Raw genomic sequence first — 26,552 nt, 5'->3', positions numbered from 1 at the left:
CAACACACACGTGAAACAACAAATAGGGTTCAAATCTGTGGAATATAAAACCAAAAGAAATGATTGTATAACATTAAGCACTAAATTTAAGCATGTCATTTCTTTAATTCTTTAAAGCAATGAACAAAGTGTGATTATCAAAACAGTACATTTTATACATAATTAAGAGACATTGTTGATATAAATATATGTAATATAAAGTATATTTCTATTACAAAGACAATTATATGATGTAAAGACAAAACATGATATAATGAACAAATTGAAGTAAGAATTTTTATACTTTTTATACAGAAATGTACAATTGACAAATAAATAATTTTCTAATAGCTGCGTTAAAATTATATAAGGAATATTTGTTTTTAATTGCATCCAAAATTTAATGTTTTGAAATGCAATCGACTGTATAATTTTTTCCAAGGTTGCCTAGTGTGGCTGTGACCTGTGACACAGCAATAAAAATATTCTCTTACAAACAGATGTTTTACAGTGGTTTCTATTAACTTTGTTGATAAAATGGCAAGTTTTTTCGGTGAAGTAGTATTTCCAGTCTCACGAGCGTTTTGGGACGATGAAGAGGAAAATAAAGCTACTGATTGTTCAGTTAATCAACCGTAAGTTTTATTTTAGTTAAACATAACCTCTCAAGTTAAGTGTTTCAAAAGTGTCTCAAATACTTTTTGGAATATATTTCAGCGAATTTTTTGTTCATTGGTTAAAGACAAAACCATCCAGCATTGATACTTTAATTGTAATTGAAGGTGAAATGTTAATCGGTAATATATACTAATTTAATTAATCGGTAATATTTTGATCGTATTATAAGTAGTTTTAATGATATTGTAGATTTTGTAAAAGAGTGTTTGTGCCCAAACTCAGAAGAAGTATGTTTCGTGGAAGATGAAAAACAAAAAAAGATATATACAACTTATCAAGTTACTAATGATATTTATTTAGGTATTGTATCTCCACATTTTGATGTGAAATTGTCAGGCAAATTTGTCGAAGAGGTAAGAAAATTTAACTTAAATTATAAAGTATATAATTCTAGTAATTTGCATTAATTTTATTAAATTTATTAGATGGGTGATATTATATCAAGTGCAAAAAGTATAATTTGTATAACATGTTGTCATATATCAAATTTCAAGAAGAAGGATATACCAACAGTACCTTCTTTCTTAAGGATGTTGACTACAAAAAGTGGGGAGAATATTTGCAAATCGAAAGAACCATACTTAGAGCAGCCAAATATTATATATGGAGTAACAGCAGGAGGTTAATATTCAAATAATACAAACTATATCTTCAGGTGAAAGTTTATTAATAAACATACATATGTTTCAGTATTGTCATATGCTCAAATTATGGAACTATCTGCAGTTTTGTATGTTTTATATACAGACAGTATTGTATTGGACTCATTATCTGCAGAACCGCTTTTAAAATTATTAGCAAATTATGCACCATTGCATACTGTTACATTTTCTGGAAAAAACTTTTTTAATAAAGGCAACCTTTACATGTAAAACTAACTGATTTTCCCTTAGAAGTTTTGTATTTATATTTTCTTATTTAAATTAAGAATTGAAACACGTAAATATTAATAATATAAAAACTTTATAATTAAATATTACTGTTAATTGTAAACCTTACATATTTACAATATTTACAAGACAGCTTACAAGATAAGATTTAACTACTATCTCTGATAATATTAACTTCAATTGCAATAATGGCGTTTACACACAAGCAAACATTACATATATGATCTTATAAATTTGTATGTGTTAAGGTTGTGGTGGATAATACGTACGCGGTGTAGGTGCTGGAGGTACTGGATTATTTGGAGGGAAGTATGACGCATTTGTAGGATAAGGATATGGTTGAAACGGTGTTGGTGTTGTAGTAGATGTAGGTGGTGCAGGTCTAATGGTACCGGAGGAACCCATATGATGCATTGGTGGGACAATGTGATTCATTGTATTTACAGAAGGTGGAGGTACGGAAACATTTGCTGGAGGAAACGCTGGAGGATAATTGATATTACTATGTGCAAAATTGGTTGGATATGTTTGAAAATGCGTTGGCACATCCATTGGTTTTATTGCATCTGTGGTATCTGTAGTTAAGCATCCATTTGCAGAGACTGCAACTGCTTCAACTTTAGTAGCCTTTCCTGGTGTAACTATAATTTGATATTAATAAGACAATTTTTCATCACAAATAAGACAATTTTTCATCACAAATAAGACAATTTTCATGTATATACCATTTGGTGTAGTAGATGTTGATTCTGTGGAAGGTGCTGTTATAGCTCTATCTCTACAAGGCTCATTAGATGGTGTTAAAGGTGGTGAATCTGGCGGCTTTGTGTTATTTGCTTGTGAATACAAATCTAATACTTGATGACATATATCTGAAAAAATAAATCAGATGTACTTACTTTCCATATTGATATATTCTAAAAAATGGTTTCTTATTAGGTTACCTTCTAGAAGATCCATAGTAACGTCCTCAACAAACATATCCCACCAACGTAAATGTTTTGGTAATCTTCCATTCCAATCTACCACTTCAAATTTGCTAAGCTTCCCTGCCAAATACATGAGAGCAACAGCAATAATTTCTGGTTCCCACTGCAACGACAATGTTGTACACAAACTATAAAGGAAAAGGAATAAAGATTATATAAACTTTTTAAATCGATTTAAAAGTAATAAGAATACACTATTATATATATATATATATATATATATATATAACATATATAATATATATATATAACGATACCTGTCATTAACAAATGTCCAAGCCATTTGAACCATCTTCTGCAATTTATTTTTATCACCTGCAAAATATCATTGATGCTTTTATTATGCTGCTTAATATATTATTTATTAAATTTATAAAATTTATTTTAATACCTTTAAGGCATTTTGCATATTTTAGCAAGTAGCTGTATGGATGTTCAACTTGCAAATCAAACTTTATAGTTTGTAGTAAAATTCTTTCTAACGTTATGACCTCCTCCTAGAAAATTTATAAAAAGATTATTTTATAAATTATATTTCAAGGATATATATCCTTAATAATAATAACTATATAGTTTATTGATTTACCTTTGGATCTTCTCCAAAGGTCATTAATTTCTGTTCAGTTAATAAAGACTTTGCAGTCTTAATTATATCTTTGCATTTTTTTGGAGTTTCTTCTACTTTGCCTGCTAATAATAAACAACAGCACGCAGTTACCTATACGAGATTTAAAAAATAACAAAACATTTATTTATTTTTCTCAAATCGATAAAAAAGAAATTAATATTTATTATTAAATACTTACATATCTTGGGAAGTTTTTAAATGAATGAAACATATAGAATCTATGAAAATAAACAACTCCAGTTGCCATTGTATTGTATCCTAAATCCATTTTGGTTCCTGTGTCTATAATAAATCTGGCCCCTTCTTTCCTATATCTGCATTCTGTTTCATAGTCAATTCCATCTTGAATGGATGGTGTATTTCGTAGTTCTTTCTTCTCATAATACCAGCATGGCATTTTTATTGCACTTAAAAAGAATAACATACATAAGAAAACTTTATATAAATAATAATACTTCACTAAGGTTATATCATATTAGAATAAATCTTTTCTATACTAAATATAAGTTTACATAAATGATAATTTAGTAATTATTGTTACACAAAGAAATTTCTAAAAATTTTACTATTCCATAAACTTTACAGTAGGTTAGGGTACTTACCGATGTTTAATGTTTAAGGTGTTCTCTTTCTTTCACTTGCTTAGATGTTTTTTATTATATGCAATATTCCGTTATGTATTATATTATATATACTATCTATATTAACCCGTTTGAATTGTCTATAATAAACAAGAGAGCTCTACACCTCCACGTAATACGAAGTACGTAAGAAATGAACAATATGAAACCATTTTGCGTGAAGTTGCGCATGCCTGGCTGTATCACTTGCTAAGTGGTAGCGCATGCACTATACTACTATAGGGACTATGAAGAATTATTTTAAAATTTAAAATTAATAATAACAGAAATATTATTCGTTTCGTTTTATGTGTGAAATCTACGTATAAATCATTTTATTCTCACAAATAGTTATTCAATTACTAATACTTATTCTTAACGAGTCTTTACTATACTATACTATACTTATGTATTTTGTGTATGTGTGTGTCTGTGTGTGAATATATATATATCTTAACTTAGGCTTATTTGTACTGAAAAATCTCTAGAATTATATTATACTGTATTACACACTTTGGACTAAGGATGACCCTTTACTCTGAAAAAGGGAGTGCCGCTCTTTTCCGGAAGTATGGAAGTTTGAATTTTCTTCTCTTCCCGCCCAGAGTTCTTTTAGCGGAAGTGAACTTTTTTAGCTCGCAGTTCGACATCTGTATCTAGAAGAGAGAAATATATATTTTATATAAAATTGCATCACTTGTTAGGCGCAAGGGATGTTTCATGTGAATGTGTCTTTCAATATATAGAATGAATGCTTTATACATCGATTTTATTTCATTAAAAAATGAAGTACAATTTTTAGTAAAAGAATTTAAATTTAGTTATAAAACAATTGTATTTTTTTTCTTCCTTCATGTTTGTTTGAATATGCTGTTATCGCATTATATATTATCTATATCTTACAAATACATTTCCCAATCTATTTTGCTTTGTTTGTTGACAAATCAATAAAGTACATATAAAGGTGACTTCTTAGACCAACAATACAGAAGCGTAAAAAGGACAGTCGTTATACAAAACATTGAAACATCGGTTTCTAGTACATATTAGCGGTTTAACACGTTATCTGTGGTCAATAAGTACCAGAGTATATGTCATAGATGCGTCTATCAATTTACCGCGAATACCCGTAACGTATTACATTTTGAGGGTGATCTACGTCGCGCTCTTGTAACATAACTAAACGTTAATTTATGACGACCGCGCACGCAAGAATATTTTACAAACATAACATCTACAATTTCACAGATAATAACACAACGTCGAATATAATGCCGTTGGCGAATTTGACAGTTCCTTGGTCTGAGCAACATGTGACTGAAAAGGTAGTATTTTTATATTTGTTAAATACATCGATTAGTGTTAAAAATGAGTTAATTACGTGTTATTAATTCTGTATTACAATTGTAAATTTGTGCATTGTAACCAATTTAATTTTTCAGCAAGATGTAGATATACTTCCATCAGAATCCCAAGAGGAAGTAGTAATAACTCAAGAAAATGTAGTTGAACCACCTTCAAATGGTTGTTCTGAGACACATGAAATAGAAGTACGAGAAATAGTAAGGGATGGACATGAAAAAGCAGATCCATCTCAATTTGAACTGCTTAAAGTTCTGGGTCAAGGGTCTTTTGGCAAAGTATTGAACATTATAATGAATGAAAAATAATTTGAGATATAATTAAGTGTAATTATTCAATAATAAAAATTCTTGTGTTAATCCAGGTATTCCTTGTGAGAAAGGTAGTTGGAAAAGATAGTGGGACAATTTATGCTATGAAGGTATTAAAAAAGGCAACATTGAAAGGTGCTTAATAAGTTAAATATATACAAGTACGAGGGTAGCTCTGAAGGTTTTAAAAAATGAGGACTGTTGTAACAAAACATTGATTTTAATTATGAAATATAAAGATCTTTTTATTGCTGTGTATATATTTTATTTTTTTTATTAAAATTTATAAAAGGAATTTTCAGAGCAATTCCTCTTATATTGAAAATTATTTCTTTTTCTTTTTAAAGTGGTTTAATATATCAATATTATCTCAGTTCGGGACAGAGTTAGAACAAAAATGGAGAGGAATATACTGGTAGATGTTGAACACCCATTCATTGTGCGACTACATTATGCATTCCAAACAGAGGGCAAACTCTACTTAATTTTAGACTTTTTAAGAGGTGGCGATTTATTTTCAAGATTAGTTAAAGAGGTATACAGTTTACAGTATTAGTAATTTTATGATATTTTTATGGCTGTATTGATCCACTTTTATAATTATTGCTCTAGGTAATGTTTACTGAAGATGATGTAAAATTTTATTTAGCTGAACTTGCTCTTGCATTGGGTCACATACATAAGCTTGGAATTATTTATAGAGATCTCAAACCAGAAAAGTTTGTATTATATCATTTGTCAATAATTCAACCATTATAAAACTATATAAATCTTAATATTCATTTTGTTTATGACAGTATTTTGCTTGATACTGAAGGTCATATTGCTTTAACCGACTTTGGTCTAAGTAAGCAGCCTTTAGACGATTGTAAAGCATACTCGTTTTGTGGTACTATAGAATATATGGCACCTGAAATTGTGGATAGGAGAGGACATTCATTTGCTGCAGATTGGTGGAGTTTTGGTGTTCTTATGGTTACTTGCATATAAATGATATGACGACACATATACATATATACATCAGATTGTATTTAAACAAATTCTTAACTTTCAGTTTGAAATGTTGACTGGAGCTCTTCCTTTTCAAGGAGCAAATCGCAAGGAAACAATGACACAGATAACAAAAGGAAAACTCGGAATGCCACATAATATTTCACCAGAAGCACAATTACTCCTTAAAGTATTGTTTAAAAGAAACCCTGCAAACAGACTGGGATTTGGTACTTATTTGTAGTGTTCTTTAAAATACAAAAATAGCTATTATGCTATATTCATTTATTATTTTCATTTATTTAAGGCGGAATAGAAGAGATAAAAAACCATGTGTTCTTTGCAAAAACCGATTGGGATGCGCTTTACAGAAAAGAAATAAAACCGCCTTTTAAACCAGCTGTTAGTCAAGAAGATGATACATTTTGTTTTGATAGTGAATTTACATGTAAAACGCCTAAAGGTAACGTGAATTACTTAATTCTGTATAATTTATGTTCTAAATGAGTAAAGTTATTATAATATTTTAGATTCTCCTGGGGTACCACCAAGTGCTAATGCTCACGAATTGTTCCGTGGATTTAGCTTTGTCGCGCCGTGCCTTCTTGAGGATCATGTGAAAATCCCTGAATATAAAAACTGTGATAGCCTTAGCGCAACTTTCCCAACTTATGTGAGCCCTATCTCCGTGAGTGATGAATATGAGCTTAAACAAGAAATTGGTAAAGGAAGCTACAGTACTGTTTATTTAGCTGTTCATAAAGCTTCTAAAGCAGAGTATGCTGTGAAGGTAATTGAGAAATCAAAAAGAGATCCTACAGAAGAAATAGAAATTTTGCTCCGATATGGAAGGCACCCGCACATTGTAACTTTGAGAGCTGTTCATGAAGATGATAAACGAGCTTATCTTGTACTCGAATTATTGCGTGGTGGAGAACTACTTGATCGGTTACTACAAAGACGTAATCTCACAGAAAAAGAAGCAGCTGAAGTGATGTACACAATAGTTAGCGTAGTCAATTATCTTCATGAAAATGGAGTAATTATCTATTTAGTCATCATCTCTTACGTTTTGTATTCTACCATGTTGAATTTATTGATTAATTTCGGTTTACGTAATCAATAGGTTGTTCATAGAGACTTAAAGCCATCTAATATATTGTATTCGAAGTCGGGGGGTGATCCATCGACACTTTGTTTATGCGATCTTGGTTTCGCAAAACAGTTACGAGCGGAAAATGGTTTGTTAATGACGCCTTGTTATACTGCAAATTTTGTAGCACCGGAAGTGTTAAAACGCCAAGGATATGATGCGGCGTGTGATATCTGGTCACTTGGTGTTTTGTTATACATTATGTTGGCTGGGTAATTAAATCTGATTACATAAAATTTGAAAAATATGTATATTAAATACTAGATTACATTTCTATATTTTAGATATACACCATTTCGTAATACTCCCGGTGATAGTGCAAGAGACATATTAGATCGTATTGGTCTCGGCTACATTGACGTTGAAAGTGGAATATGGCATCAAATTTCGAATGAAGCTAAAGATCTAGTTAAAAAAATGTTACACGTTGATCCTAATCGGAGGCCTACTGCAGCTGCCATACTAAAATATTCGTGGATTGCTAATCGTCATCGTCTTCCACAGAAAGTATTACCTGATAGTTCTAAGGATCCACATAGCCTAAAGGTATATAATATTTTCTTCAGAAACATTTCAAGTAATCATGACTAAATTAATAGCATAAATTGAACATATCTTTAGAGAGCAGTAACGGCAACATATAGAGCGATGTCTAGCAGTCCAAGGTCGCCTCATATCGGACCTGTTGTCATGTCTGCATTGGCACGACGAAGAACACAAGCCAAGCCTACTGGTCCTACCGAAGTTTGAAACAACTGTGTTTCTATTTTGTCAAAAAGTAAAGGCAAGATACGAAAAATTACGAATTATGTATGTGATTACGTATATGAAAAGACTATATTTTTTGTCAACATAAATCTAGTATTATTTGTGCAATGTTCAAATGTAGCTAGTATGTATCAATTTTATAAAAATTATTCTTTATTGTTCTGTTATTCATATAACTTGCATCATTAAAATCATCTCTATCCTGGTTAAAATTTGTGTATGTGTATAGAATAGAAAATGTGTGTTTAAATCCATATTTTCGATTTAAATATAATATAAGAATGGAATATCAGAGAAATTTTAAATCTTATAATCTGTATTGTACATGACTACCATTTCAATATTAAAAATAGTATAAACTATAATAATAATATAAATTTATGAAAAAAATCTATATATATATATATTTAATAAAATGTAAAAATGAAGTATATATCTATTTTAATTTTTGATCAATATTTTTATTTGTTAAACATTAATTGTATATAATAAAGTATGTTTTACTTAACCATAGTTAAAATGATTAAGTAGTTGATTTTTAAGTTTCACATTCTATTTTTAATCGGAATATACTCGGATAAATACTTACGTAACTAATATTCAACAATGATAATCTTATTTCTTAGAAAATTATGGCAAGTATACAAATAAGTATGATTTATAATAAATATTCAAACGCAAATATAATTCGTGTTTATTATCAAAATAAGAGGTATTATTATATACGAAAAGTTCATTTTCAAATGCAATAATTTTTAGATGCATTATATATTATTTTAGATGCATTAGTAAAATAAACAAACCATTTTTTTAATTATTCCCCTCATTTCATAGTAAGATTAATTGCGTATCTTGTTAAATAAAAAGATAAAAATAGAATTTGTACGTTTTAAATCGTGTGAAAAATTATTTGTATAACATATAAAGAAGTAAATTCATATGTATATAATAAAGAAAAAAAATATTGCATATTTCTCTTATCACGGATATATATATATCTTGAAAATGTGTATAGTTTATACGAATCACGTATTGTATACTATGTGCATACATACGTATAAGATGTTCTTAATTCACAATGCGGCGGTGTACGCGCAGACGCCCATTATTAAACGAAAACGTGGTAGCTGTTTGTTCCGACTGCGGACTTTCGTGCTTTACTTTGCTAAGAGCTGTTATCATATTTTTTAATAGTTCTTACTACTATATTATATGTTTTTTAAAATTTCTATATCTATAAAGGTGAGACAATATTCAATATTCGTCGAATTTCTTATTTGTTCATTGAAATAAAGAAGAATACACGAGAGACAGTGATTGTGATACCCTTAACGAAGTCAGTTTTATGCATTGATCTCACTTTTTATTCAACGTGATTAATGAAAATTGAAGATGTACATATATTAATTGCAGTAAATAAGATTCTGAAAAAATTTTTGGATGAAAGCATTTAAATATTGTAGCTTTTATTTTTCAGTGCATCCGATCAACTTTTCCTATTAAGTAAGTTGCACAATTACGACACATTTTCCTTCAAGAAATCAATATTCCGAAGATACCACACGTTAATTATCGTTCCATGGTTTGTAAGAATCTCAATATATTGCAAAAATAATAATATGACAGTGATTACCTATAATGATTTTTCGTTTTATTTTACACGCTTATTTCTGTTCTAATTGTACTATTAATTAATAATGTTTTCGGTGTTTTTGGTCTACCGTATCTTTCATCGATTTGTATTAAATTCATCGTAAATACAACAGTAGATATGCCTGCACTTACACGTTCTCTTCAATTGTGTGAAAATTAATTGAATTATAAATACGTAAGAGTATGGCATCACTCTCATGTTTTAGAACATTAGCATTAGGTATGAAGTGATTGAATCTATTCAAATTAAAAACTCAAGTTTTATCTTTTATTGTGAATTTTTATTGTGATAAATTGTTCCGTAACAATATTACATTCATTTTTAGGTGCTTGTAATATGTTTCATAAAGGCTCACGTCCATTAGTTTTGTGTGGTCCTTCAGGAAGTGGAAAAAGTACGCTTTTAAAAAAGCTTTTTGAAGAATTTCCAGATACATTTGGTTATTCTGTGTCTCATACCACTAGAAGTCCTAGACCAGGCGAGGAAGATGGGAAACATTATCATTTTACTACTAAAGATAAGATGCAAAAACAAATAGAACAGGATGAATTTCTTGAAACTGCTACATTCAGTGGGAATATGTATGGTACTAGGTAAAAATCAAATTTATTTAAATAAAAGATGCAATAATAGATTTTATTGATTATACATAAATCTTTTTCAATATTTTTAGTAAACGTGCAGTAGAAGAAGTACAAAAAGCAGGTAAAATTTGCGTATTAGATGTTGAAGTGCAAGGTGTAAAACAAATAAAACAAAGTTCTTTGGATCCATTGTATATATTTATTAAAGCACCATCTATCGAAGAATTGGAGAAAAGATTAAGAGCTAGGAAAACAGAAACAGAAGATGCTTTGCAACGGAGATTATCCATTGCTAGGCTAGAGATAGAATATGGTAAGTATTATAATTAATTTATTGCTTTGTTAAAAACTGGGATACGTTTACTATGTTTTTTTATGTTAGACGAGGAAATATATATATATACTTCAGAATTATTTTAGGAGAAAAGCCTGGTAATTTTGACATAGTGATTGAAAATGACAATGTTTCTAAGGCATATGAAAAACTAAGAGACTTTTTGATGTCAAATCTAAAGCAAGGTGATACAGGTATAATAAAGAGCGCTTATGTATTATATGTTAATTATTATCCATATAATTGTTATGTATATTTATATTTGTGTTTCTAATACTTTACAGGACGTTAAACATATGCCTCTTAAAGATATATTATTCTTTAAAATCATAAATCATAAATTATAATTATTTTTATATATCATTGTGTAAATTATAATAATAGATAATTATTACACGATGAAGTGCATGATTAACTTATGTCCAAGGATCGGATTACTAGATCAAAGAATAAATTTATGCAAATAATTTTATACAATGCTAAATAAATCTTAATATTGCAAGAGTAAATATAGGTATACATGCTTCAAGCTTGTTACATGCATGGTACTAATGTAAAAATTCAGATTAATGTCACTTTAAAGGCATTCTAAAGCAAGGATTACAAATGTATAGTTTAAAGTAAAACTATGAATAAGGAAACAAGGATATGCAGAATGTTCATACAATTTGTTTCTATCCAATACTTAAAGAGACTAAGTATATGTCAAGTAACAGAGACTCGTTAAGTTATTTTTGTAGTTTCTTTTACAGTTCTGTATATACTTTTACTTCGACTTGAATAGGAAAAACATTGTACAGTATTTACATAATAGTAACTTATAGATCGATTCAGTGCAATACTCTAGTGCTTTAATGCACATAGAATGTGTGCAAGTGTCAAATTATTTTAGAGTAATGATATCTTGCCGAATGTATACAAAGGACAGTCAATTTATGCGAAGACGGAACTTTACTACAGGCTAGATATCTAAAAAGAAAACTGAAGAATTAACTATAATGTTTTAGATGTAGCTAACTGAGACTATTCACCAGACGAAGTTGTGTTCCAATAGTGTAGATTACTTATAAAGTACTTGTGGTTTTGTCCTTGTCAAACATCGTATACTCACTGCACAAATCGAGATTCATTCATAAATTCAATTACACTTGAATGTATCGTATTGCCGATTTATCAGAAGGGAAAGGCATTACACAAACATCCCTTTAAGAGCATTCATCATCGAATAGACATATTTCACACGTTTTATTTATTTGCAAATATTTTCGAAAAATTATATTCGAAATAAATATATTTTTATGTTAGATAAAAATCGACGAAATTTTCGAAATTCTTACAATTACTGTCGTTTATCTGTTTCTTACACGTCACATTTGTACATGGTACAAGATATGAATATGAAACATTTTATTTATCGAATATCAGCATGTTGTTGCTTCCACGAGCGCGGAAGAAATTACATATTTTCCTATATACGGGGTGTTATCGCTTACTTGTTAGTACGTGTGTATGGTTACATAAATATAACGATAAAGCGACGTTTGAATGAACAAGGCGTAGCGAAATATCTATGCATTGTTAAAGAAAATTGTATCATTGTTGTATCGTAATATATCGAATAAATATTTCAACCGTATGCGATACTGAAAACAAAATATTGTTCCTTTTGAACTCCCTATAAAATTTATCTCGAAATCAACGATCAATCAATTCTATCTTCCTTTAGAGTAAAATATACGTGAAAATGATAAATTTTAGGACTGATGACGGCGAGAATAGTCGCGCCTTGGCCATTCCCCGTGATGGTGACGAGTTTTATGTCTAGGTACTTCGCTAACTTCGATGGACGTCACTTTTACATCTTTATCCTCTGTTGTTTTTTTCATTTCATCCTGAATCAGATTATCTCCGTAATTCCTGGGCATAAGTTCACTAGTTTCCTTCGTTTCAGGCAAGTTTCGAACCTTATTCTCCGTAGTTATTTCCGGTTTCCTGGAAAAAATGTAATTGATCACCTGAGGTCGCGGTGCAAAGATGTTCTCCGTTGGATAAGCATTTGTAATCGATCTCGAATCCGATGGATTCGTATCTCTCGTTAATGGCACATTTATCTGACTCGTTCTCACTGCCTGTATCACTTTCTGTTCTCGTGTCGGTTGATCCTCGTATCGAATCGATTTCAGCGATCCCAAAGAATCTCTGTCAGCAAGATCACGAGCGGCCAATCTTCTGATCGAATCTCTTTGATCTTCGGTTGATTCGATGCGACTGGGTAAGGCTAAAGGTTCTTCTCGAATTTCTTCGTACAGATCTCTTCTCAAGTCACGTTGTTCCTTCAAAGAATCTGGCAAGTTCGGCACGAGGCCGTCAGGCACGACGATTCGACGACGAAACACGAGATCTTGGTATTTGGCGCGATCCAAATAATCCTCAAGAGTGTTCCAGTTTTCCAAATCCCGGGAAATCGCTCTTCTAGCCAGCTTCGAGATTTCTTTTACGTCCAGAGGTTGCGTGTTCGTTTCAAGAAAGAAACGATCGTCGTTTTGGAGGATGGTGTTGGCTCTGTTTTCATAATTATCCACTTGAATATTGTTTGCCGGATACGTGAGACGTTCAGAAGGTACTTGATAGGTTTTCTCCAAAACGGCTCCTTGATCGAAATAACGTTTTTGTTGATAGTTGCTGCGAGGTTCCTCGTTGGTGTCTGGATAGTAGGCTTCGTAGAAGACCGGACCTTTTTCGAGATCGTAGCTCTCGTAGCTTGGAGCAAAATATACAGTTAACAAAAATGACTTTGATTAAACTTTGATCAAACATTCTGAGGAACGCTTTTATCGAGCAAGATATAATCGAGTTTAGAAGAAAAGCTGACTTTATTTTTTAATAATACGCGCTAATTGGAAAATTGAAAGAAAAGTTCAATTACTTACCGGTGAATATCGGGGTTCCACGTGAAGATCGGCGATACACCTGACGGAAAAGAAAACTCAATTAGTTCGTGGTAATTGTATCGTGAATTTTTGAAAATCGAAATAATAAAAGCAGCCGGCGGCAAAGGAAAAGTTGAGAACGTTGGTTGATCTAATCGTCATTGTTGCCTTTTTAAACGAGTTCCTTAAACCAATTCTTTGAACCAGGCTCTCTGCTTTCTTACAAAATAAATTTTTCCAGGTTCTGGACTCGTTTAAGCGCGGCGATGAAAACGTTCCGAAACTGTTATTAAACACGTAATTAAAATAAACTTCATTAGAAATTTACAAATCCGAAATGTACTGTGCGCGCGTTCGTTGTTTCTGTAAAAGCTCTTCTTCGTCCGTTCCCTTTTTGTATTCGTGCGTAACTTTAATGAATTTCGTACGGTGCCAAACACAAAATGGCATCATCGCCTATCGCTTACACGATTTGCTTTGTTCGCGATTCAACGTTTTTCACCGCTAATCACTTTTTGACAAATATCGCCAATTCTTTTACTACTCTTTATTATTAATTTTTTCTTTATTATTAATTTCGACTATATCTGACTATATATATTTTTCGAGAAGCTTTCTTTGCTAATCGGCGTTCATTCTAAAATGGTAAGAGCGAGAAGAAGAAAAGGCGAAAATGAAAAAGATACATACCGATGGAAATCGTTATCACTGTAATTGAAAGTAGACTCCGTTTTAGAGCCATGATCCTATTGCGAGGCAACGACAAGCAACTGAGTCTCTACGATGGGACGTGTGCGCGTATTTTCAGATATGCCTAAAATAAACCACCATTTCCTTCGGGTCTCGCTGACTAATTCACGTATACAGAGGGATAGAGATGACTGGAAATCTTGAAAGACTGTGATCTACTGCTCCCGTGTCTCCATAACATCGCGCATGAAACATTAGCTTGTTGACTCGGAATTTTTTCGATGATTCCGCCAGAATCGGTCATTCGAATACCACCGACGTGATGCGACGCAACGGCGAGAAGTGTCGTAATTTGCTCGTGTAATTCGTTGATTCTTCAAGTTTAGTATCTTGTAAACGATGTAAGACAACCTTCCCCTGTAGTAATTGATATTATACTGATATTAAATTAAGTTCCAGATATAACAATGGTAACTTGAATCGTAGAAATTTGGTAGCGGCTTTGGTACAATTTTAGCTAAATGATATTCGCTACGATATTTAAAGGTTCAAATAAATTTCTAAACATATGAACCTGCTTAAAGATCAATATAATCGATCTGTATAACGCGATGTTTAATTTCTATAATTGCGACGAAGGATGAAAAGAACAAGAGGCATTAGTTCCAACGAGTGAAAGTATCGTTGAATTTTTTATTATTGTTCCCAGTTGTTTCATCTTTACCAGCTCAATTTCGTTTTGCTATTTTCCACGATAAAACTTGTTATTTCGCCAATTTTTTGGAACACGCGTGCTATTATAACGCGTGCCGTTTATAAAACAGAAGTGACGTTTAATTATCGCGTGAAAAACGTAGTATAACGAGCAACGGCGCTGGCGCGACACAAAAAATTGTTTAAATCGATTGTTCAACGGGGTTGCGTGAGATCTGCCAAATTGGTCGTACTTTCGAGGTCGTACGATATCTACGATATCTCATATCGTATCGTTCTGCAATTTCTAGATTGATCATATAGGTCCATTCGATGGTTTTCATGGCAAAAGAAACGAATTGCTCCAGTGGAAAATTTTCAATGGGAACATCCGTTTTATCTGAATATTTTTATTTTTATCTGAATTGCCATTTTAATTAACGCTACGCAAATTGTTACAAAATTCTCTCATTATCCTCTTATTCCTTTCAACTACGAGTAAATCAAACTAAACAATATGTTCAATTTAAAGTATAAACGAGGCACGTCATGTGGTTATTCAGACGAGTAGCGTGAAAATTATTTAATAATAGAATTTTTTCTTCATTTTTTTCTACCATAATTCGAACCATCCATATTCGTTAAAAAAAGATGACGATGGATAACCCTGTGATGAAGATCTTCAAGCCGTGTTCAACCGAAACGCCGCGATAGTTTGCTTCTCGTCCTCGTCGATATTTTAAAAGTTCATCTTCATCCTCAAGATGCTATCTAATACAGGGTGTGTCCTCCATAACGTTGCAAGGTCTGGGTGATTGAATCCACCGATCATGATATTGATCATTGCGCGATGAAACAAATTGCCCGATAGAAGGCAAGCTACATGGAACTTGGCTGAAATGTAGAAAACGTAGACGATAATTCGGGAAACTTTAATTTTAAGAATACGAGTCACGGTGAACATATAAAAAGAGTATACCTGGATGTTGTAAGACGCGGTGCAGCATACGAGTTCCAGTTTTCGTTTCCAAAGATTCGTTTACCAAAGGAAGATATTGAACCGAATGGCGACAGTCTAATAACGTTGGAAATACGTACCATGTTCTTTTGTAATCTTTTTAATATTGGATTCAAGCGACGATCATCACTGCAACCAAATAAGTCCACTGTATCGTATAAAAGAAATTCTATTGGCAATCCAGACGAGTCTCAATCCAGTTCTGTTAATAAATCGTTAATTTCGCTATAGAACATATCTGTTATCAAACACTCGTATAGGATGCCATTGAACATTCTCATTAGCGTTATATCACGGTAAAGTATGTCTGGTGAAAGGTATCTTCCAGTAGCAGTGGAAGGTAATGAAATTGGATGATCAGTTGCAATATAAAAGATACAGCGCTCCATTGATCGTCAATCTTTTCCAGATAAAGGTATATTTCTCGTGATATCGCGGAGTTTCCATCGTCTTAACGGAATTCGTCCTCTTCTAGAGCTTCTTTTTATCTATCTTCTAGATGATAAACTTGACAAAAACATTGATAAATCACATAACGTAGTTCCAGAGTACCTGAAAGTTTTTGCCGAATCTTTTGCGCTCCTTCTTTCGTAGAATACGAGGATTCTGAGAATACGAAGCTTTGTTAAGATAATTTACCAATGCTGTTCGCTAATAGCAATTAAGAAACGAATCTCTCGAGGAAAGTAATTTCACTCGTAGCAAGAAGTGACATAAATTCCACAGCCAGAAGAATCAAACTGACAAACAGGAAGAGGAGAAATTTGAAGGAAAGGCGTCTGATAACGTTTCATCAACGAGTATGACAATTTGAAGGAGGCGAAACTTGGGCCAAGGTACTTACACGTAGTTCCATGTCAAAACTCTACCATATACGACAGCATCCCTGCACAGCCACACAGACGAGTTGCAGAAGATGTAGAACATTCTCAGATCCTTTGGTACGTTGGTTGCTTTGGGAGCGATCGCGCAAACCCGGTCGAAGTCTGTCCTATTGGTAAACTATGTTGCTCATGTTGTCTACATACTTTTAGACGAAGAACGAGGCAACCACCCTGCGGTTCGCCACGTCACCCGAAACGGCGGAAAATGTGGTAGAAATTCCTTGATGGAAAAGTCAATCGTTGCATCGCGTTAATCGAGTAATTTATAAAGATAATTTTTTTAAACGTTGAATTAAGGCGATCAAGGGTACCGTGAATTAACAATAAGAATTTTTCAAGCGAACGATAACAACTTTTTCTATGAAAAAAAAATGTAGAATCCTTCTTTGTCTTACTAACGCTCGAAATATTCAAAGATGTAGGAAAAAATATGTAATTCCAAGATGCAATAAAAAGACAGTCTCGAAGATAATTGACAACTTATTGAATTTTAGAAGATTTGCCCTACGAGCGAAGAAAATCGTGACTTAACACGTTTTTCTCTTGTGGTTTTCGTTGCGACGATTACCTACAGTTTCGCTGAACGTGTCGTTGGCCGTGTCTGCCGTTCGTATTCGGTTCGATCACGTTCACCGTGAAGTTCAGTTTTTTCGCCAGTACCCCCAGGAGAATTCCGCCCAGGCTTCCATATTCTCTGGAGTAAACGTAGGTCGAATCTGGATTTATTCTGTCCTGAAATTTCAGCCCCTCTTGTTCCTGATCGAAAATGCTCACGTTGAATCGGTACCTATTGAAATTGACGGCGCGTCGATACGTCAGCGTCGACAACGAACACAGCATCCATCTTTTTCACGTCCCATCCACGCTTTCCAATTGTCTCCATAGTGAAATCGGCGTATCTATTAAAATGCTAAACGATTATAGGACACCACGTGCGGCCTGCGCTGCATCTGTTATTCAAATGACGATGAATTAAACATAAATGGTATGCGTTTCATCTCTACTGGATTACACCAGACCGGCTTTTTAACTATATTTTAAATTATGCTTTTTATTTTATACGAAAATAGTTCGTCGTTAGGAAAAAAAATTCTTGCAATCGGTTACGTTCGCTCAAAGCTCTGACCGATCGTGCATGTACTCTTCCTTTGCGCCCTACTCTTGACATTTGAAACTCGATCGCATGAAATTTCCATATAGGTACATTTCACGTTTTATTACTTTCTTCCAATTAATCGGTTTTCAGTGATATTTCGGTATTCCGGATATTATATGTTTGCCTGCCTTCGTGAATGAATTGTACAAATTTTAATGAAAATCCTCGTGACTCGAGAGTGGTTGGACGCAAAGTGCATCCTGAATTTGATACACCGCAGTTTCCTCTAGATGTTCTATCGATCGGTGATATCCTATCGTCCAATTCCGTCAGCAGATCGTAGCTAACACGATGAAACGTTGTTCGCTGTTTCACTGAAACAACATGTAAGAATTCAACAGCACCTTGAACGAACCTTTATCTCTCGCGAAGACGACGTTCGACTGTCCACATATCGACGTAGTATTCGCCGTTCTTGTGCCACTATCCGCTTACGTTCCACTCATAGCGAAGAAGATTCATCATGAATACCAATCTCCGCGTCACTTTTCCTCGAACATCTGGTGTCTCCATTCTCGCCCGTTGATTCGCCCGTTGTTCCGTTCTATGTCGAAGTTTATTGCGTTTGCATCATGATCGTTGCTAGAAATTCGATACGTGTATAACAACCGCGTTGCAGTATTCCTCCGTTGCTGTCGCCGGAAGGAGAACGTCGAAGTTCCGCAAAGTTCTTGCACTGTTTATGAAAATTCCGTGAAACACGGTTTTCCGTAAAGTACACACACAATCTCGTTCCAAACGAGATTAGTCTCGACGTCTCGATAGTCTCACGAAACTACGTTCCCTGCAAACTGTATCGAAGCCTGACAACTAGATATCGGTATGTGCAAACCAGCTACCACTATTTTCAGAATCGTTTGGAACGTAGATTAGAATTTTAGACAGGATTACACGGTTCTATAGCAAGATATTCTTCCGTTCAAATTACCCTATACATTATCATAGTTCCAGGAACGACGACAACTCGACAATCCCCGATACTTAAATTAAATTTCTGTCGCTTCGATCGACCCATTCGATAGATCATTGTCATCTTTCACGGATGATCGCGTACGCCTAAATAAATTTCTTTCACATGCAAACTGTTGAGCAGCATCGACGAATTTCTAAACAAGTAAATTCTCCAATTCCTTTTAATAACGACGATAAACGTTCGTTGGAGCGACGTGCCCGTCAGACTGCAAATATCCCTAAGCGCTTTTCCGTCAAATGCAAATAACCAACGCGCGACGCAGAAGCGTCAACGCTACAGAAATAGGCAATTACGTTCTGTTTACTCGGATCCTTATTTATCCGACGTCTTTCGAGACAATTCAGCCTCGTCGCGTTCGATCAAAAACTTATTGGCTGATTGAACACCTTCCGGTGTTGTTGACTCTCTACCTTCGATCATCCTCGTTCGAGTTTCCAACGACTATCTGTGCGATCGCATCTCCGATTCGAATCATGTCGAGGAAAAGAGAAAAGGGGAAAGAAACGGCACGAGTGTCGAAATTTACGCATACATACATATCTCGAATATTATCTGGCCAATATATTGAAAGCTTGGCTGTTGGTGAAAATTTAATGAAGCAATTTAACGATGACACGGTGACCGATGGTTTAGATTAAACGGAAACATACGCGATAGTGGCCGTGTCGTTTGGAAAATGCCAAGCATACTCGAGCGTGACGGCAATAGAACTCTCTGAGAAAGGGTTTTGGTTGATTTATCGAGTAACATAGCGTCCGACACTTGTATAACTATTACGTACCGACGGAATAGATTTATTGGGAAACTTAAACGTCAGATCCTTTCAGGTAGAAGCATAAGCGTTAAGGAATATTTCTGATCGACGGATTAATTGATTTCCTGTTTATCTGAGACAATCCTCGATTTTTTATTTTATTATTATTTTAGTATTAATTAACACGGAATTTAATTGTGTACATCGTACGATAAACCTTGACTTTTGCTACACGAAATTCCATCGAAATACGGTCGTCAAGCGTATTAGACATCTAGCGACTCGTTACATATTAATTAACTTCTCACCAAAAATTCATAGTAAGCTTTAATTAAAGCCTGTATTCTTAGAGAGGTCGAGTAAATGGCGAAGTGTTAATTTAGTCTTAATTAATTAATCCTAAAGGACAGGAAACAAACGGAAAACGTCTGTAACAATTTGTAAAGAAAAAAAAAAAAGAATCGTTACGTCAATTTGAGATTACACAAATTAAGAAGTCAACGTCAAGACGCTACGAAGAATTAGGGAACGAAGAAGAAAAGTACATAAAGCGAATCATCGTCGTCCGCATGGAGTAATATTCAGTTAAACGACCTGTCAAACTTTCGACGTTTGACGTGGAAGAGCCACATTGCGATGAAAACGTTTGCTCGATTTGCTCGGGGCAAACACAGCAGGAGGAGGTAGATGCCGGAAAATGGCATGAAATATTTCGACGCGGCTAGGCTCTCGTCGAAATTTAAGTAGCGAAAACCCGCGTTAGTCAGACACGAGGGTGATACTTGAAAGTTAAGAAAGTGAAACTCGAAGAGAAGAACGATAACGAACCATTTTACGGTCTACCTTTATTAGATCCTCGAGGCGAAATTTTCCAGGTATTCTCGCTGATAAGAATCGTTGTTTTTATTCATTTTTCTTACGGTAGTTTCACTTCTTTCTCACTTTTCATTTTTGTGTACTCGCTTTATTTTTCATTCTGTTGTTTTTCTACTTTTTTGCCTCCTTTCGGAAAGACGAATCGCCGTTCGTATACGTTCGATATCGGATAAGCGGATAAGGACAGAAAAAGGAAGAGTCTGTGTTTGCGATATCGAATGGTTACTTTGTACCCGCGATCTTTTCGCTTTGTATTGTTCGTATCTGTACGACCGGCCACTCTTTTTTCCCCCTCGTGTTTTTCACTTTCAGTCAAATTAATTGTGTTTGCACGTAAAGAAGTTGATCGGACGGATAGGAAAATGGGGAACAATCGTGCAGTAACTCTTGGTTTTAATATCGGATTTGCGATAATATCGGAGTGCGATATATTCTGTACTTGGAATCTTATATTACCAGTTTTAGAACGGTGCTTCATTTATCCTTCTTAGTTAGAGATTTTAGAAGAAGTCTTAACTTTGATCGCCAATATAGTTACTAGAAAATTGACTCGATACTAAATTACAGCATGTTTCAAAGATTTTATTACGCGGCTTATTTTGATACACGTTACGCGAGGCGCTTAACATTAGCAAATTGTTCCTTAATTCATGAACGGTGACATATGTATAATATACGTTAAAGTCTATTGGCTATTTTGCTCTACTTATCCACTTACAAATACATTATTCAACTTTTTCAGAAACTTTCGAAGAAGCTGAAGCTAATAGTTCTTTTCTTCGGACTAACTCGCGACAAATTCGTTTTCCAACCATTTTATTTCTTCTAAACACTAGGTTCTGTTATCGTTATCTGCGAGAACTCGCGTGAAAAGGATCGATGATAGATCACAGTTCGTTTCACCACCTTTTCGTATCGTCAACTTCGCAGAAAAATGAGAAATAACTGTCACTGGTCCGTCAGACTGGCCGCGTTATTGATTTACTTACGCATGGAACAGGATGATTTACGACAGTGCTTTAGGTCGCTGCTCGGATATTCCTTTCCGAGGACGCTATCGATCCGAACGATTAGCACAATGTTCCTACTCCTCAAACCTGATCGTTATTCTCGTAACTTTTACATCTTTTCGATTGCAATCTCGCGAACAGCCTCCTATTTTTGTAGATTTCTATCAAAATGGTGCATGAATATTTACATATATGTGGTATTAAAATTCCCATAACAGTTCTCTGTTCTAGCTTAAAACCGCTCGCATCTGCATGTGCATAGATAATATTCTTCTGTCTTCGACGTTATCGTGCGCTAGCTTTCACGCGAGTGTTCTCTTCTTCCCGAGATAATCAACTATTCCTATCTGTGGTATTAATAGTAAATAAATGGTTTTTTCTAGCGAACAAGAGATTATTAAGATGGAATTTTAAAAGCCGCAGAACTACGTAGTGTCGTTTAACCTGAATAATTAAAAATAGTCAAGGAGATTATAAAGCTGTTGTGCAGCTAATGCCATTTTCCTTTCATAACAAACTTTCTACGATATTCCACGAAGAGGAAGGAAACGATAAGTCTCCGGTGTAGCGTTAGTTAAAATAATAATAAATACGATATAAAATACGATAGAGACGAAGAGAAATGTTATATTCAACGTATCTGATCCCTCTCGGTGTTTTGCTTTTATTAAAATCCTCCACTTCGGCGGAACACTCTCGGAACCACGATAAATTCTACTCGTCGATCGAGAGCAAGCCCTTATCTAGCCAGGAGACTGACAACCTGAGGCTGGTGTTGAATTTCATTCGCCAATCCCCTGAGTTTCATCCGCTCACGTTCTCCGTAATACTGCCGGAGTTTCAATCGAGCTTCATCGAATTTTTGCTGAGCTATATCGGGCAGAATTCGATCGAGGCCTACAAAGTCAGGGCGAGGGATCTGTCCCTGAAGGCCACTTGGATGAGCCGGCTACGACTCACTTGGATCTTCGTCGTTCAAGACTTGTCCAGTTTTAACATCTTCGTTTATTGGCAATGGAATCTGTGGAAAGCCGGAAACCAGTATTTGATTATCTTCACTGGAAAAGTAGTCACCACGCTCTGGACGGAGGCTTTCACAAACTTGTGGAGAAAGTACGACGTTCATCGAATCGTCGTTGTCGACGATGATTTTCGATGTCTGACCAGGTACATGCCGCTCGAGAAACGATCTAACAATGACTTTGGCAGGGTATACAAATCATGTTTGAAGAAAAATCATCTTACCAAGCGATCCAGCGAGTACGATCTTCTTCAAAATCCGCCAAAAGGTAATAATTCGGGATATCCAGACGAGATTCTTCGACTGAACACAGATACAAGGTTATTCGAGAATTTCCAAAACTTGAATCATTATCCCCTGAACGTGCTGGTGTTCGAGTCTCTGCTGATGAACGTTTCATATGATACTCGGAATAGACTGGAATTGAGCAAACCAGACGCTAACGTGGCGTTTGCTCTGGAGAAGGCGATGAGGGCAACATTTCGTATAAAAGCTATGAGGAAGGTTGATTTCATGGATGATCCATTCGCTACTTCGTTGACAGGCATCGAGACTAGAAACGTGGACATGGTTATCACCGGATTTTTCGTCAAGGTTTATAGCAAATTTCGAAAGTTTCAGTTCACCTGTGCCATGTACGAGGACAAGCTGTGCTTCGTGTCGCCCGATTCTGGTCTGGTACCCAAGGCTTACATGCCTTTCTTACCGTTTCAGAAGAGCTTATGGTTTCTGCTAATAGCATATAACATTACGGTTACGTTCCTGTGGTGGTTGGCGAAACACATTAGCGAATCGTTGCGACGTCAATACAAATGTGCCAATCCTAGTCGACGATTAGAAATTAATCGTTCAACGAGAAAACCACAAGCACGGTATCTTTCAAAAAGTGGAATAAAAAATTATTTTCTAATCAAAGAACATCGTTCCTCTGATGTATCTAATTACAAAGAACCACCAGAAATTCCCCGATACATCAAAAGACCGATCATTTTTATCGAGCATCTTACCTATCCCTTTCAAACGAGCGAAATTCCAGCGCAGAGAGCTCTACTCCTCGGCACCCTATTTTTCGCTCTTATCCTCAATGGGCTGTATCAAAGCGTGTTGGTATCTAGCCTAAGTAAACCGTTCCATTACCCCCAACTACATAATCTAGAAGATGTAGTAGATTCTGGGAAGATCGTGATCACCAAGTATGCGAATCTGAAGAACGTGTTCCTGGACGATTCCGAACTAGACGCGATGCTGGTTCAGAGAATTCGTGTGATTAACACTCAACGATCTACGAAGGATATTGTGGCGTACGAAGATAAAATCGCCATCACCAGGTATTACACGTTGGAGCTCGGAGATTCCGACTATTTCGACAAAGAAGGAAATCCCCTATTGAACTTGGTGGACGAATGTCCGATGAATTATAGAGTGTCTTACGTGTCACGATTGCATTCACCTTACGCAGAGAAAGTCGATTTCGTGTTGTTAAGGTTGAGAGAAGCGGGTCTGCTTAATTTCTGGTTCGATGATATGTTGTATCGTATTAAGATAGCTAAGATAAAGAAAAGGAGATTGAACAAGGATATGGCGGCGATGAAGAGCTGGATGAGCGGCAGGATCAGATTATCGCTGGATCATTATTTATTAACGTTCTTATTGCTGTTCGTTGGCCTGTTTGGATCTACCGTGATGTTCTTCGTGGAACTGTACATCGCGAAACGAAGCACAAGAAAATGTTAAAATAAACAAAAGGAATGCTCGTTTCAAAACTTATTTCTTTTAGGGGAAAATTCAAACCGAGAAATTGCTCGTGACCAGAAACAGAGAAAAAATATAAAATATGTATTTTGTTTGTTGGTTGTGTAACAAAAAAGTTTTACCACTATCGTGCAGTTAACACGAATTTTTCTATTTGGATTTATACCGCGTATTTTCAATGTTGACATCCCACTAACGGTTTGAGTAGACCAACAGTTTTTTCCACGATGAAACAATTTCTGACATTTTTTCTACTTGCTTCTTATTTTCCCATTTGTTTGGTTTTCCAGGCGGAATACTGGTAAATTTAAGAACAGAACAGCTGGTGATCGGCCGAATCGACGATTTGTTATTTTCGCTTGAACCAATCCTTCTTCGCGTCGTTGAGACACGAGCGATCCTATCTATTATTTGTCTCCATTCATCTACTTGACATGATAAAAGGAAATATCTTTTGACCTACTTTAAACAGAAACAGATCGATAATTGTTTTTTCTATTATCTATTATAAACGAAGAAATAAGAAAACAAAAAATGTACACTCGTTGCTTTCGATCAAGAGACTTAATCAACCGAATCATTAATTATACAGGTCGCATCGTGAAGATTGATTAATAATTAAGCCGATGTACTAATGAGGTTCTATGTACATCGTTATTAATGAGAAGCAATTAAAAGTGTATGTAAATCACGGCTATAATACGTCAAATGCAATTTGATATCGCGACGTTTGGCGCATTAATTATAATAGAAGCGTTTTAGAATTATTATAAAATCACGCGAACGATGGTCGCACCTCGATGGATTTAATATTCTAAGCACGTACTTCGTTTCTTCACAGCAGATGCTCCACTAAATGCGATTAAGTTGTACCTGTCTGTGTTACGAGAGTGTTTCTCTGATACTCTTTTTCCCGTTGTCCTCGGAAACGATTGAATCTGAATCTGTTGAAATAAATCAGCGCGATCAGAGAACGAAAATCTCGTACCCTTGCAGAAAACATAGTCTTTATGTAATTTCCTACACGATTGATTTTGCTTATTCTTTTATACTGCTCATACTGTTCGTTTCTAATTTTCATGTATACATACATGGTACAATAGTCTGGTGATAGTCGGTTTGTCGTTCCATAAATGAATTCGTAAAAGCGTTAAACTGAATTATAAATAGCGCTATAAAAGATATGCATATAAATCTCGCTTCGTGGGGCATCCATTTTCCATGTTCTACTCTTCTGAACACAGCCGTCACCCGCTTTATTTTTATTTTGCTTTTTCTGTTACGTGTAAAAACGTGTAAAAATACGGCTAGAATCGTTAAAAACTACACGTCGATGGAAAGTACTGATCACAGGTTAAAATTTGTTTTTCTTTTCTGTACATTTCAGTAAATCAATATTATTGATAAACATATGCGTTTGCATTACAAAGAATATCATAAATTTTATTACACGCAGGTACATTAACGGATAATTCCGTTAGAGAATAAACATTAATTAGTTTAACGATGAAAATGGGACGAATAAAGAAACTCTTTCATTCGTTATTTGATCGGAATCGTTTTAACGTTCTACAGACGAGTGGCTATATGAAATGCGACTATAATCGTAAAACGATGAAGAGGGTGTCGCTAGAATAGGGATACTTTTGTGCTATCTGACTCAATTATGTCGCAAAACCGATTGTTTTGCTTTAGAGAAGAGAAAATTAACGCTTGAACGGCGTCAAACGAATGCACGCCGCGTTATTATCACGTTCTGGTAAATTTTAGACATAATCCTTTGAGCATCGCGAAATTACCGTGTGACCGCGTTTCATCGCAGATAAGATGGTTGCTGAAATTACTATTCACGAGA

General features: G+C 34.6%; 7 protein-coding genes across 17 annotated transcripts; 4 read left to right on the top strand and 3 right to left on the bottom strand.

Annotated features, from left to right (window-relative positions):
- The first annotated feature begins 423 nt into the window (after positions 1-423).
- LOC117230926 (proteasome assembly chaperone 1) lies at positions 424-1,531 on the top strand. Its single transcript, XM_033488842.1, has 5 exons — positions 424-614; positions 697-776; positions 847-1,010; positions 1,083-1,278; positions 1,348-1,531. The coding sequence occupies exons 1-5, from the start codon at positions 517-519 to the stop codon at positions 1,527-1,529; spliced, it is 720 nt and encodes a 239-aa protein (XP_033344733.1). The 5' UTR covers positions 424-516; the 3' UTR covers positions 1,530-1,531.
- A 257-nt stretch (positions 1,532-1,788) lies between these two features.
- LOC117230922 (cyclin-K) lies at positions 1,789-3,956 on the bottom strand. Its single transcript, XM_033488836.1, has 8 exons — positions 3,767-3,956; positions 3,343-3,571; positions 3,123-3,254; positions 2,928-3,033; positions 2,794-2,851; positions 2,492-2,664; positions 2,273-2,419; positions 1,789-2,188 (listed from the first exon to the last, which is right to left on the bottom strand). The coding sequence occupies exons 2-8, from the start codon at positions 3,559-3,561 to the stop codon at positions 1,791-1,793; spliced, it is 1,233 nt and encodes a 410-aa protein (XP_033344727.1). The 5' UTR covers positions 3,562-3,571; positions 3,767-3,956; the 3' UTR covers positions 1,789-1,790.
- A 526-nt stretch (positions 3,957-4,482) lies between these two features.
- Positions 4,483-8,538, top strand: LOC117230916 (ribosomal protein S6 kinase alpha-2-like). 2 transcript variants are annotated; one of them, XM_033488819.1, is made up of 12 exons: positions 4,483-5,109; positions 5,227-5,424; positions 5,511-5,592; positions 5,832-5,992; positions 6,070-6,176; positions 6,255-6,432; positions 6,512-6,677; positions 6,755-6,910; positions 6,978-7,486; positions 7,574-7,812; positions 7,885-8,146; positions 8,222-8,538. In XM_033488819.1, exons 1-12 carry the CDS (start codon positions 4,978-4,980, stop codon positions 8,348-8,350), a joined length of 2,319 nt encoding a protein of 772 aa, XP_033344710.1. In that variant the 5' UTR covers positions 4,483-4,977; the 3' UTR covers positions 8,351-8,538. The 2 variants fall into 2 exon arrangements, with proteins under 2 accessions (XP_033344710.1, XP_033344711.1); XM_033488820.1 differs by having other exon boundaries at positions 4,968-5,109; positions 5,231-5,424.
- Positions 4,744-11,596, top strand: LOC117230927 (guanylate kinase). 8 transcript variants are annotated; one of them, XM_033488843.1, is made up of 7 exons: positions 9,452-9,610; positions 9,846-9,950; positions 10,135-10,241; positions 10,348-10,615; positions 10,696-10,919; positions 11,027-11,134; positions 11,225-11,596. In XM_033488843.1, exons 3-7 carry the CDS (start codon positions 10,205-10,207, stop codon positions 11,230-11,232), a joined length of 645 nt encoding a protein of 214 aa, XP_033344734.1. In that variant the 5' UTR covers positions 9,452-9,610; positions 9,846-9,950; positions 10,135-10,204; the 3' UTR covers positions 11,233-11,596. The 8 variants fall into 8 exon arrangements, 7 of the variants coding, with proteins under 7 accessions (XP_033344739.1, XP_033344734.1, XP_033344737.1 ...); XM_033488850.1 differs by lacking the exon at positions 9,452-9,610 and having other exon boundaries at positions 9,617-9,950; positions 10,696-10,727; positions 10,815-10,919; XM_033488844.1 differs by lacking the exon at positions 9,452-9,610 and adding an exon at positions 9,618-9,762.
- Positions 11,597-12,213: 617 nt separating this feature from the next.
- On the bottom strand, positions 12,214-15,622 carry LOC117230923. Its single transcript, XM_033488837.1, has 3 exons — positions 14,561-15,622; positions 13,871-13,910; positions 12,214-13,700 (listed from the first exon to the last, which is right to left on the bottom strand). Exons 1-3 carry the CDS (start codon positions 14,610-14,612, stop codon positions 12,695-12,697), a joined length of 1,098 nt encoding a protein of 365 aa, XP_033344728.1. The 5' UTR covers positions 14,613-15,622; the 3' UTR covers positions 12,214-12,694.
- A 48-nt stretch (positions 15,623-15,670) lies between these two features.
- On the bottom strand, positions 15,671-19,780 carry LOC117230914. Of its 3 annotated transcripts, none has more exons than XM_033488808.1 (4): positions 17,724-19,780; positions 17,116-17,375; positions 16,233-16,400; positions 15,671-16,147 (listed from the first exon to the last, which is right to left on the bottom strand). In XM_033488808.1, the coding sequence occupies exons 2-4, from the start codon at positions 17,196-17,198 to the stop codon at positions 16,021-16,023; spliced, it is 378 nt and encodes a 125-aa protein (XP_033344699.1). In that variant the 5' UTR covers positions 17,199-17,375; positions 17,724-19,780; the 3' UTR covers positions 15,671-16,020. The 3 variants fall into 3 exon arrangements, 2 of the variants coding, with proteins under 2 accessions (XP_033344699.1, XP_033344700.1); XM_033488809.1 differs by having other exon boundaries at positions 17,728-19,780; XR_004492881.1 differs by lacking the exons at positions 15,671-16,147; positions 16,233-16,400 and adding an exon at positions 16,753-17,011.
- A 795-nt stretch (positions 19,781-20,575) lies between these two features.
- LOC117231043 lies at positions 20,576-25,815 on the top strand. The gene has a single exon (XM_033489093.1). It carries the CDS (start codon positions 22,547-22,549, stop codon positions 24,677-24,679), a length of 2,133 nt encoding a protein of 710 aa, XP_033344984.1. The 5' UTR covers positions 20,576-22,546; the 3' UTR covers positions 24,680-25,815.
- Positions 25,816-26,552: the final 737 nt, after the last annotated feature.

This window comes from Bombus vosnesenskii, unplaced genomic scaffold, assembly GCF_011952255.1.
Source record: "Bombus vosnesenskii isolate JDL3184/JDL3185 unplaced genomic scaffold, Bvos_JDL3184-5_v1.1 scf7180000013270, whole genome shotgun sequence".
Classification (NCBI taxonomy): Eukaryota; Metazoa; Arthropoda; class Insecta; order Hymenoptera; family Apidae; genus Bombus; species Bombus vosnesenskii.
This window is presented reverse-complemented; position numbering and strand designations above follow the sequence as displayed.

Coding starts and splice junctions, on each gene's coding strand:
- LOC117230926 (XM_033488842.1), top strand. CDS start 517: ATGGCAAGTTTTTTCGGTGAAGTAGTATTTCCAGTCTCACGAGCGTTT. Junction 615..696: donor GATTGTTCAGTTAATCAACC/GTAAGTTTTATT, acceptor AATATATTTCAG/CGAATTTTTTGTTCATTGGT. Junction 777..846: donor TGAAGGTGAAATGTTAATCG/GTAATATATACT, acceptor ATGATATTGTAG/ATTTTGTAAAAGAGTGTTTG.
- LOC117230922 (XM_033488836.1), bottom strand. CDS start 3,561: ATGCCATGCTGGTATTATGAGAAGAAAGAACTACGAAATACACCATCC. Junction 3,034..3,122: donor CCTTTGGAGAAGATCCAAAG/GTAAATCAATAA, acceptor TAAATTTTCTAG/GAGGAGGTCATAACGTTAGA. Junction 2,852..2,927: donor ATATGCAAAATGCCTTAAAG/GTATTAAAATAA, acceptor GATATTTTGCAG/GTGATAAAAATAAATTGCAG.
- LOC117230916 (XM_033488819.1), top strand. CDS start 4,978: ATGACGACCGCGCACGCAAGAATATTTTACAAACATAACATCTACAAT. Junction 5,593..5,831: donor AAAAAAGGCAACATTGAAAG/GTGCTTAATAAG, acceptor ATATTATCTCAG/TTCGGGACAGAGTTAGAACA. Junction 6,911..6,977: donor TACATGTAAAACGCCTAAAG/GTAACGTGAATT, acceptor ATAATATTTTAG/ATTCTCCTGGGGTACCACCA.
- LOC117230927 (XM_033488843.1), top strand. CDS start 10,205: ATGGCATCACTCTCATGTTTTAGAACATTAGCATTAG. Junction 10,616..10,695: donor GGGAATATGTATGGTACTAG/GTAAAAATCAAA, acceptor CAATATTTTTAG/TAAACGTGCAGTAGAAGAAG. Junction 10,920..11,026: donor TAGGCTAGAGATAGAATATG/GTAAGTATTATA, acceptor GAATTATTTTAG/GAGAAAAGCCTGGTAATTTT.
- LOC117230923 (XM_033488837.1), bottom strand. CDS start 14,612: ATGGCTCTAAAACGGAGTCTACTTTCAATTACAGTGATAACGATTTCC. Junction 13,911..14,560: donor AGTGATAACGATTTCCATCG/GTATGTATCTTT, acceptor CTTTTCCGTCAG/GTGTATCGCCGATCTTCACG. Junction 13,701..13,870: donor TGGAACCCCGATATTCACCG/GTAAGTAATTGA, acceptor TTTTGCTCCAAG/CTACGAGAGCTACGATCTCG.
- LOC117230914 (XM_033488808.1), bottom strand. CDS start 17,198: ATGTTCTACATCTTCTGCAACTCGTCTGTGTGGCTGTGCAGGGATGCT. Junction 16,401..17,115: donor GTTTTGACATGGAACTACGT/GTAAGTACCTTG, acceptor ATTTGGTTGCAG/TGATGATCGTCGCTTGAATC. Junction 16,148..16,232: donor CCGCGTCTTACAACATCCAG/GTATACTCTTTT, acceptor TCTACATTTCAG/CCAAGTTCCATGTAGCTTGC.
- LOC117231043 (XM_033489093.1), top strand. CDS start 22,547: ATGTTATATTCAACGTATCTGATCCCTCTCGGTGTTTTGCTTTTATTA.